Here is a 12,500-nt window from a genome sequence, read left to right as displayed (position 1 = left end):
TACGAATCCTGTTCTGAGGCTACAAGTGATTGACAACATGTGTTAATAAATCAGATCAGGTCTGAATCATCATAAGCTCTGCAGCGTCTCGTCGCTCACCACTATCTTGGCGTCTCTGGCGGTGTTTTCCGGCACGGTCACCCAGTACTCGGGCTTCTCCCAGTGCGGCGGCTGGTTGTGCACGTTGGTGATGATGACGGTGAGCTCCACGGAGCTGCTGCGGTTTCCTCCATCCGACGCCACGATCTGCTGGTTGATCCTGGACGTCTGCGGGGAGGAGACACAAAAAAGGTCATTTAGACAGAGCGAGGAAACCGGTCTCTCCCGCTGAGGACTTAATCACGGCGGCGTCTTTTTATCAGCTCTCTGCAGGACGCGGATCAGATTTAAAGGTCAGGACGGGTGAATCAGGAGAGAATATCTCCTCCAGGCGTCCGCACAACTTTTATAAAAAAACTCTTGCAACAGTGCAGAAAACACTTCTTATGTTTTAGACAATCAGCAAATGAAATAAAATAAAAAATAAACTGTTGATCTTTGGTGAGCTCATAAAAACAGGATAAGAAGGGGGTGGGGGGGGGGTGGGGGGGCGCGACTCTTTCTTTGCTTAATAAATGACTGAAGTGTTGATTCAAAGATCAGTGGCAGTGAGAGGCGAGAAGAAGAAGAAGAGGAACAGTCGGCATCATTTATAACAGACGTCTGTGTGACAGATAGACTTCAAAACATCCTCACTTCAGTTTTCTGCTCGACTGTTTGACTTTAGATTGTTCAAAGAAGAAAAAAAAAAAAAAACAACAAACTGATTAAAAATTCAAGATAACAGCTGCTGCCGCCAGAAACAGAACCTGCAGACTGTGGCCACCAAAGAACATCCTGGTGACTTTACTCCCCGGAAAGTGAATATTTCTGTCAGAGTCTGAAGTCCTGGCAGAGTGTTGTGTGTTTCTGCTCACAGCGGCACAACTCAAACATGTTCTGCACCTTTAAGAAAAAGCTAAAGACCCAGCTCTGTCATGAATACCTACTAACTTAATGATGATGGTCTCCATATTATTGATGATGATGATGGTAATGACGATGGTTTTTGTTTGATAACGACGACTTATAAGATGGTTTCTATACTGATTAGAGCTCTCAAGAACTGCCCTCAATGTTGTGCTTTGCCTCTGGTCACTTCCTGTCAGCACCTGTGTGTCCAATCAGACTCAAAGCTGATCGTTTGCTCTTACTGACATTGTTCCCTTTTTTCTAGATCCTTGCTTGTGTTGTTCTTACTCTCTGATGTACGTCGCTTTGGATAAAAGAGTCTGATAAGTCAATTGTAGAATGTTTAGAAAACTAAACTGGACCTCATCCTGACGACACCTCCACACTGAGACGATGGGGTTTGTTTGTGAACTTTGACCTCACACCAGAATTCATGCAGATATTTAAATTCAATTTACATGACACCTGATCATTTCTAACAACGACATTGGACAGGAAACTATGTAGTGAAATTAAAGATGGAGTCAGCAGCTTTCTCCTTCAAAATAAAATACAGACTTCTCCTAAAGTAATGACAGTCAGCAGCTTGTTCCTTCAAAATAAAAGACAGTCTTCTCCTAAAGTGAAGCTGCTCCATTGTCCCTTCTGGGCCTCCGTACATGTGTGGTGGTGACTGTGTCTGCAGAGACTCTGTCCTCTGACTGGATTTTACTGTTCTGATTTGTTCTGGTTGACTCGGGATGTTTGTGGGCGGAGCTGGTGTGTTTCCTCCAGCCAATGACAGCGCAGCAGGTGAGTTTAGGAGTGGATACTATTCAGTGATTGGACGAGATTCAAACTGTGTGAATATGACGGACGTGGACGTAGCAGCGAAGAAGAGAAAATATAATGAGAGTGAGGAGAAACACCAAGTGGATAAAGCTCGTTCTAAAACGAGGGTGAACCTTGTGTTGTCTTTTACCCGTGGACGTGGAGTTGGTCTACTTCCTGTTGGACAGGAAGGTGACAAACACCGGCGGATAGCTTGAGCTAGCGTGTGTTAGCTAGCAGTGTAGCTACAAGCAGTAAACGTACACACTACGTCCTGCAGGGGGCGGGGCTTCTGGAGGAGGAGGGGCCCAGTTTGAATGTTGTGTTTACAAACTGCAAAGAGAAGTGCTCCTGACTCCTCCTCCTTTAAAGATGAAATCTTTTGTCATTTAGGTGAATGAATAATGTCCTCACATCAGGAAATCTCACAACAACTTTAGAAAAATAAAAAAATAAAATGGATTCTCATTTTGTCAGCCAAAAGAAAACAGCCAAAACAAGTCGAATCAGCTGCAGAGATGTGACACCCAGAGAGACTTGGAAGAGAAGTGGTGGAAAGTCTTCTTGGCATCATTTTATTAAGAGAAGCAGAGAGACAGTGAAGACGCTGCAGGGAAAACAGAGCAGCTACAACTCTGCAGAGCTCGGCCCCATCAGCTTCCTTTACTTCAAAATAAAAGCCTGCAGAGAGGAAACGGTGGAGCAGTTGTGAAAAACTCCCATCATGCCAGACGGATTAATGTTTAAATGAAGCAACATGTTAAATGAACTAACTGAAGCAGCTCCACAGAGTCTCTTCTTCTGCTCCAACAACTGGGAGGAAGTCCACATCGATCATTCATCGCCTCTGTTTACACGTTTTCTATACATTCAATTTAGATGTTTAAAATTCAGAATAAAGTTTTTTTTTAAATAATATAATCCTCCCTCATCCAACAGCTGCTCATTCTGACTCCAATAAACTGACAACACAACCTCATCTTCACCGTCTTCATCACAGAAAACATCGTCTGCGTTCACACAGATGGGGGACAACATGATCGTTTGCTCTGGTCTGAATCATGGATCAGTTTGTTCCATTGTTGCATCAAGTTAAGTCTTTGTTCACACGGGGACTTTCACAAGAGGACCTAAATGTGTGATGAGCGAGGAAAATGCTCTCTGATTGGTCGGAATTAATCAAACACTAGCTGCCTCCTGATTGGCTGAGGCTGCTCCAAAGACTCTTTACAGTTTCTAATTGGACAGACGAGGACACGGACTGATGTCGGCTCTGCACATCCTCCTGAACCAGGACCACGTTAATCCTCCTGAACCAGGACCACATTAATCCTCCTGAACCAGGACCACGCTAATCCTCCTGAACCAGGACCACGTTAATCCTCCTGAACCAGGACCACGCTAATCCTCCTGAACCAGGACCACGTTAATCCTCCTGAACCAGGACCACATTAATCCTCCTGAACCAGGACCACGCTAATCCTCCTGAACCAGGACCACATTAATCCTCCTGAACCAGGACCACGCTAATCCTCCTGAACCAGGACCTTGCTAATCCTCTTGAACCAGGACCACATTAATCCTCCTGAACCAGGACCACGCTAATCCTCCTGAACCAGGACCACGCTAATCCTCCTGAACCAGGACCACGCTAATACTCCTGAACCAGGACCTTGCTAATCCTCCTGAACCAGGACCTCGCTAATCCTCCTGAACCAGGACCACATTAATCCTCCTGAACCAGAACCACGTTAATCCTCCTGAACCAGGACCACGCTAATACTCCTGAACCAGGACCTTGCTAATCCTCCTGAACCAGGACCACGCTAATCCTCCAAGCTAATACTCCTGAACCAGGACCACGCTAATACTCCTGAACCAGGACCTTGCTAATCCTCCACGTTAATCCTCCTGAACCAGGACCATGTTACTCCTCCACGTTAATCCTCCTAAACCAGGACCACACTAACCCTCCTGAACCAGGAACACGCTAATCCTCCTGAACCAGGACCACGTTAATCCTCCTGAACCAGGACCACGCTAATCCTCCTGAACCAGGACCACGCTAATCCTTCTGAACCAGGACCACGTTAATCCTCCTGAACCAGGACCGCGCTAATCCTCCTGAACCAGGACCACGCTAATCCTCCTGAACCAGGACCACGCTAATCCTCCTGAACCAGGACCACATTAATCCTCCTGAACCAGGACCACGTTAATCCTCCTGAACCAGGACCTGCTCATCCACCCAAACTGTTCCTGAAGCTCCGTCAGGTCTGTGGTCTTTAATGTTCAGTGATGATGAACAGAGAGGGACCGCGGTGGTTACTTCCTGCTGTGAGGTCGGATCGAGGTCGCTTCATGTTCTCACTACAAACAAACGAACCAGAGTCTGAAAACGCGGGACGAGTACACCTTTTCAAGCGGTCTCTGTACGGTTGTTTGGTCTGCACCAGGGTTTGATTGACATCTTTCAAACCAGAGTAAACAAAACGCACTAACCTGGCAAAGTCCCTAAATCACTCATGGTTCAACTCGTGGTCGGAGAGCGTCTAAATGGCGTTATATGTATTACTATCACTTCCTGTGTGGACAGTGTGAACACAAAAACCAGTAGCGAGGTCAAACATCCTGTTTGGAGAGAAATATGAAAAAGTTCCTCGTGTCCAAAAATCACCAAACAAGAACAGTTTGGAAAAGAGGGATGTGAATTTCTCATAAACAATTTCAACAGTTCTTAGCGCCTTCTGATCAGCCTCGTCTTTTTGTGAACAATCAGACGAGTCAGAGCACGAGAAACACTGTGGGGAACACACAGCTACACATGTACATATAATCAGACAAACACAAACACAGCGGAGCAGAAAAACAACGACCTTCATACAAACAGTCCCATGTTCTCTCAGTGGATGCATGTTAGCGCTCTGCCTCCATGTATATTTATGTGCAGAGATTCTTATCAAGGGAACGCCACGAGATGTGATACGGTCACGAATACATTACACGAGGATCTGTGTTTGTGTGTTCTTCTGTCTTTGTGAGGACCGTGTTTTAAAAAATGGAAATATTTCACAGAGAGCGGAAAACTTTCAGGACATTTAGACACTTCTGAATGTGAGAGCACTTTTTAGAAACACAAGATGTTTTTATAGATAATCATTTAAAGGTACAACATGTTCCACATAAATAAATCATAAAGTCTGTCCTGTGTAAATGTGTCTCTGAGTCATGACTGTCTACAATGAGGGAGAAGCTCGAGTCCCGCTGGCTGTGTTGTTGTCAGAGCCGTGTTTACATGGACGGGACGGCCGGCTCCTCCCCTTGTGTATAAAAGCTGTTTTAGTCAAGAACTAGAGAGAAGAAGAAGAACATACTCACTGATTATTTGGATGTTAGTAAGAGTTTTTAGATCACGCTCATTCTGTGTCAGTTTACATGAAATGTGAAGCTACGAGCTAACTAAAGAGCGCTAACATTAGCATGCTAACACAACAATGTGAAGCTACGAGCTAACTAAAGAGCGCTAACATTAGCATGCTAACACAACAATGTGAAGCTACGAGCTAACTAAAGAGCGCTAACATTAGCATGCTAACACAACAATGCAGGACACAGGAGATTGCAGCTCGAGACGAGGACGATTTTATCTGCCTCTTGGGCTTAATAGAGCTTAATTATGGTGCATTCTAATTCAGAACTTTTCTGTTTGAATATGAGAGGAGGGGGGTTGGAGGTGTGTCTCTGGAGGAGAGCGGAGGCTTCAGTATGGAGGAGGCGTGGCCAAACAGCAGTTTGTTTTGGTTTCATGCTGGAGCTCAGGGGCGACATCTACTGGATCAAAAAGTCACACATTCTTCCTTTAATAATATCTTATTATATATATATATTCCCCTTCATGTGTTATTTCAGAAGTGACGCTTTAAGTCATCAGGAGCTAGTCTCAATGTTTGGTCCTCACAAGTATAGTAAGAATACAGAAATGTGACTCTGACCTGAGAGATGGGGTGGTTGACGTAGATCCAGCCCGTACTGGGGTTGATGTGCAGGTAAGCCGGCTTCTGATTGGACAGAGAGTACGTGATGGCCGAGTTGCTCCCCTGGTCGTCATCGTGTGCCGCCGCTCGCAGGAAACTAGTCCCGACGGGAGTGTCCTCACGCAGGAAGTCTGTGAGAGAGAGGAGGGATGAAGAGTCAGAGTCTGATGCTGCAAAGAGTGTAAAAACTAATTTCCCCTCACAGGATCAATAAAGTATAAATTATTATTATTTATTATTATTATTATTATTATTATTTAATTATTATTATTATTTATTATTATTATTATTTTATTATTATTATTATTATTATTTATTATTATTTTATTATTATTTTATTATTATTATTATTTTATTATTATTATTATTTATTATTATTATTATTTTATTATTATTTTATTATTATTATTATTTTATTATTATTATTATTATTATTATTATTATTATCATTAGTATTTAATGGGAGTGTCTCGTCCTTTTCTGATTACAGCCGACTCTAAACGAGGGACATGATCCAGTGTTTCTGTTTGTGTTGTAAATTATAACCATTACTGACACTCAGTATTACATCATAATAAACCAGACGGATGTATTTGATGATTGCACATATTTTTACTGCAAAAACAACCTTTTCCCCAAGGTGCTTTTAAGAGTTTTTAATGAAGAATTGTAGTTTTATATTGAAACCATCGTCTGTCCTCATGTCAGATAACAAACCTCCATCACATGACGTCCACCTGCAGCAGCTACAGAAGAACTCGTGCTGTGGCGGAGGCCTGGATCTAAAGTAGTCCACTGAATGCATTACGTCTGACTGAGCACATTGTGAAAGCATGTTCTGTGATGGTAAGCAGATATTATAATAATGGGAGCGCAGCGTTTGTGTCCTGTCAGCACCGTGTCACCTCATTTTGTCATTTCTGGGTCTCATGCTGCAAAGTCAACAGATGCATTTTTTTTATACATTTATAAACATAACCTCCAATCCTGCTGACTGTGATGAGCGTCAGTGCTGATCACACAACAAAATAAAATAAAAAAACAGAGCGGAGCGCAGATCTGCCGCTCGGTTTCCTCTGGAAGACTGTGTTTCATGCACCGTGTCAACAATAATAATAATAATAATAATAATGTCCTTTTTTGTATTCCTGAGTCCCAGAGGAAACATCTCTACTGAATATCAAAGTCAGGTCCTGCTGAGTCTGATGAGCGTCAGAAGAGAAGACCTCATACGGTTCACTTCTACACACAAAGCAGATTGGAAGGAGCTCCATCTTATGGTGCTAAATTAAATCAGCTGTGTTTATAATATGAAGCTTCCAGTCCAGGGTGTACCGCGCCTCTCGCCTCCCAGAACAGGACAAGCAGCATAGATAATGGATGAACTGTTTTTATATAGAAGCTTTAAAACCACTATTACTATCTATTACTACTAATAATCACTATTATTATTATTATTATTATTAATAATACTGGTAAGTTACAAACTCAACTGGAACATTTTAGTCAATTCAATCAAGAATCATTTAAAAACATGACATCCAGTGATTTTTCCAGAAACAGTCAGATCAATCAAATGTTCCTTATTTAAGAAAAGTGAAGAACACAAGATGAACAAGAAGCTGAACAGAGGTGGTGTCTGGATCACTTCCCCCATTTGTACAGGAAACCCCCTACACATGCACACACACACACACACACACACACACACACACACACACACACACACACACACACACACACACACACACACACACACACACACATGCAAACACACGTTCACACACTCCCCTGAGGTAAATGAATGCATGTCCCAGAAACATTTCAATCTGCCTGTTTAATAGTTAATGAGCCACTCAGAGTGTTTCTCTAATCTGATGAGGAGAACTTCTGACACAACGCTTATCAAAACACATATTTGCACACGTCGTAAACAAACATGGACCTGCGGGAGGCGGCGGCAGCGGCGGCGAATATTTCATCAGTCTTAAGAGCTTTCCAGGATTACAAGGATGCAGACTGATGGATGATCACAAACAGAAGATTTCCATGTTTCACCTGTTTCTGTCCTCTACCTTGACACACACACACACACACACACACACACACACACACACACACACACACACACACACACAGCAGCGTCCGTGCTGTACAGTAAGAGGACAGCTTAGCGCACAGATGTTAGCGTGGGCGGCTCCAGAAGAGACCAAACCTTTTAACCCGGACTATGTCGCTGCCTTGTTTCACACTTGCAGACGCGCGGGGGGAAAAAATCAAACTGAGAAGAGTGTGAGTTAGAAAACCACTCTAACTCACACTCAACACTAAGTTCAACACTGCAGCACTGACAGTAGAAGAAGACGCACTACGACTTATAGAAGTAAGTCAACCAGAAGCTACAGTATGAATATGGGACATTTTGACAACAGAAGGAATAACAGTTACCACAGAGACAGTCTCAGTCCCCCTCACCCCTCTTAAGCCTGGCTCACACTGTGCGATTTTTCACTGATTGTCTAAAAGTCGGGGTGGCATGTCAGCTCACACTGTACGACTGAATCTGTTACAAAGCCCGACCAGACCTTGAGATTGATGTGCCGGCACGGCTGGAGAGTTCACACTGTACGAGTGAAATCGGGACGGAGCGTTGACAGTTGTGAATAAAGTTTCATTTGAAAAAAACAAAGGAGGACGGTTGGTGAAAGAGAAGGAAGTGGAAGTTGTTGAAGGATAGAGGAAAGTTGATACAATCGTAGATATATGGAGACAAGTTTCAGAAAAGTGCTGCACTGATGATCTGCGCTGGTCGCCATGACTACAGTCCTCCCTCTCTCGTGATTGTAGTCACACACAACTTCTGCCGGACCCTTTCAGGACGTAATCATCAAGATTTTTTAATTCCAAATATCAAACATGTTTGAAATAAATCGAGGCGTCCCCGACGATCGCCGGGCAGATCGGGGACGTTAAGATTGGATCTTTGGACCGCTCACACTACGAGATAATCTGAGCAGATAATCGTTTCTGAGCAGCCTCGAGTCGGGAGAGACCCTGAGATTGTCGGGAAGGAAGAATCAGAGCTCAAATCGGCCCGATGATCCTGCAGAGTGAGCCAGACTTTACCCCTTTACCAGTTCTTGTTGCAGCGGAGGGGCAGGGTGATTGTGATCTCCCAGAATGCACTGCGCTTCACATCACACAGAATGACAACAAAAGAGCGTAGCAGCTGCAGATCAGAGACTCACACTGGTAGCGGCTGTTCTCAAACTTTGGGTCGTTGTCGTTCTGGTCGGCGATGAGGACGGTGATCTGACAGATCCCTATGAGCGGCTCCTCGGCCTGATCTGTGGCCGTCACCGACAGCGTGAACTCCCTCTGACGCTCCCGGTCGAAGCTCGCCGTCGTGGTGATCACACCTGACGAGCAAACAGGAAACACACCAACGGTGATTCTTCACTTTTTCAATGAACACGACTGATATTAAAAATAGAGATGTGGAACTCACCGGTGTCAGGGTCGATGTCAAACCCGGACGACACGCCGTCTCTGTGCATGATGCCGTACTTGACCTCCCCGTTGACGCCCATGTCGGCGTCGCGGGCCTGGACTCGCAGGACAAACGTCCCCGGAGGCAGATTCTCCAGGACCACGGCGTTCAGACTGTAGTTCTGACACTGAGAGCACAAACAGGACGAGGAGAGACTGGAGTCAGAACGAGACTCAAGAGGGACGACAGAGAACTCTGTAAAGATGTAGTACATCCATCCATCATCCATCCATCATCCATCCATCTATACATCATCCATCCATCCATCTATACATCTATACATCCATCCATCATCCATCTATACATCTATACATCCATCATCCATCTATACATCCATCATCCATCCATCATCCATCATCCATCCATCTATACATCATCCATCCATCTATACATCATCCATCCATCTATACATCCATCCATCATCCATCTATACATCTATACATCTATCATCCATCCATCATCCATCCATCATCCATCCATCATCCATCCATCTATACATCATCCATCATCCATCCATCTATACATCATCCATCCATCTATACATCATCCATCCATCCATCTATACATCTATACATCCATCCATCATCCATCTATACATCCATCATCCATCTATACATCCATCATCCATCTATACATCCATCATCTATACATCCATCCATCCATCCATCATCCATCTATACATCTATACATCCATCATCCATCCATCATCCATCTATACATCTATACATCCATCATCCATCTATACATCCATCATCCATCTATACATCCATCATCTATACATCCATCATCTATACATACATCCATCCATCCATCATCCATCCATCTATACATCCATACATCATCCATCCATCCATCTATACATCTATACATCCATCCATCATCCATCTATACATCTATACAGCCATCATCCATCTATACATCTATACATCCATCATCCATCCATCTATACATCTATACATCCATCCATCATCCATCCATCTATACATTATCCATCCATCCATCTATACATCTACACATCCATCATCCATCCATCCATCATCCATCATCCATCCATCTATACATCCATCATCCATCATCCATCTATACATCCATCCATCATCCATCATCCATCCATCATCCATCTATACATCCATCCATCTATACATCATCCATCCATCCATCTATACATCTATACATCCATCCATCATCCATCTATACATCCATCATCCATCTATACATCCATCATCCATCCATCTATACATCATCCATCCATCCATCTATACATCTATACATCCATCCATCATCTATCCATCATCCATCCATCCATCATCCATCCACCATCCATCATCCATCCATCCATCCATCATCCATCATCCATCCATCATCCATCCATCCATCATCCATCCATCATCCATCCATCCATCATCCATCCATCTATACATCTATACATCTATACATCCATCCATCATCCATCCATCTATACATTATCCATCCATCCATCTATACATCTACACATCCATCATCCATCCATCCATCATCCATCCATCTATACATCCATCATCCATCATCCATCTATACATCCATCCATCATCCATCCATCATCCATCTATACATCTATACATCCATCCATCTATACATCATCCATCCATCCATCTATACATCTATACATCCATCCATCATCCATCTATACATCCATCATCCATCTATACATCCATCATCCATCTATACATCCATCATCCATCCATCTATACATCATCCATCCATCCATCTATACATCTATACATCCATCCATCATCTATCCATCATCCATCCATCCATCATCCATCCACCATCCATCATCCATCCATCCATCCATCATCCATCCATCCATCCATCCATCCATCATCCATCATCCATCCATCATCCATCCATCCATCATCCATCCATCATCCATCCATCCATCATCCATCCATCATCCATCTATACATCTATACATCTATACATCTATACATCCATACATCATCCATCATCATCCATCCATCCATCTATACATCTATACATCCATCCATCTTTACATCCATCCATCATCCATCCATCCAGCCATCATCCATCCATCTATACATCCATCCATCATCCATCTATACATCTATACATCCATCATCCATCTATACATCCATCCATCATCCATCCATCATCCATCTATACATCTATACATCCATTCATCCATCCATCTATACATCCATCCATCATCCATCCATCTATACATCCATCCATCATCCATTTATACATCTATACATCCATCCATCCATCCATCTATACATCTATCCATCCATCCATCTATACATCCATCCATCCATCTATACATCCATTCATCCATCTATACATCCATCCATCATCCATCCATCCATCCATCATCCATCTATACATCCATCCATCCATCTATCCATCCACCCATCCACCCATCCATCTTTACATCCATCCATCCATCATCATCTATACATCCATCTATCATCCATCTATACATCCATCCATCCATCATCCATCTTTACATCCATCCATCTATACATCCATCCATCATCCATCTTTACATCCATCCATCCATCCATCATCCATCATCCATCTTTCCATCCATCCATCTAGCCATCCATCATCCATCTTTACATCATCCATCCATCCATCATCCATCTTTACATCCATCCATCCATCATCCATCTTTACATCATCCATCTATACATCCATCCATCATCCATCTTTACATCCATCCATCCATCATCCATCCATCAATCATCCTTCTTTACATCCATCCATCCATCATCCATCCATCCATCCATCCATCATCCATCTTTACATCCATCCATCCATCCATCCATCATCTATACATCCATCCATCCATCATCCATCTATACATCCATCCAACATCCATCCATCCATCTATACATCCATCCATCATCCATCCATCATCCATCATTGGAATAATCTTTGCAGAGTATTCCAGAGATCCAATTTAGGAATAATCTGGAGGTGCTAAAGATGTTTTTAATTCCTGCATCAGTTTTGGTTTAATCTTTCACTTGTTAATGTCCAGAAGACCTCAACACAAAGGAACAGCTGCTCTGTTCTGAGCTCCCATTGGATGTCTGAGCTCATTACCCGACCTC

At 43.2% G+C, this 12,500-nt stretch overlaps 1 protein-coding gene across 1 annotated transcript in view; it reads right to left on the bottom strand.

Moving 5' to 3' along the window:
- Positions 1-12,500, bottom strand: part of si:dkey-22o22.2 (putative neural-cadherin 2) — a 146,776-nt gene that overhangs the window by 50,336 nt on the left and 83,940 nt on the right. Inside the window, exons 8-11 of the mRNA XM_061049385.1 lie at positions 9,343-9,511; positions 9,083-9,253; positions 5,793-5,965; positions 100-267 (exon numbers count right to left, since the gene is read on the bottom strand). Of these exons, the coding sequence (XP_060905368.1) occupies positions 100-267; positions 5,793-5,965; positions 9,083-9,253; positions 9,343-9,511 (681 nt within the window). The remainder of the gene's footprint in view (positions 1-99; positions 268-5,792; positions 5,966-9,082; positions 9,254-9,342; positions 9,512-12,500) is intronic.

This window comes from Labrus mixtus, chromosome 11 (assembly GCF_963584025.1).
Source record: "Labrus mixtus chromosome 11, fLabMix1.1, whole genome shotgun sequence".
Classification (NCBI taxonomy): Eukaryota; Metazoa; Chordata; class Actinopteri; order Labriformes; family Labridae; genus Labrus; species Labrus mixtus.
This window is presented reverse-complemented; position numbering and strand designations above follow the sequence as displayed.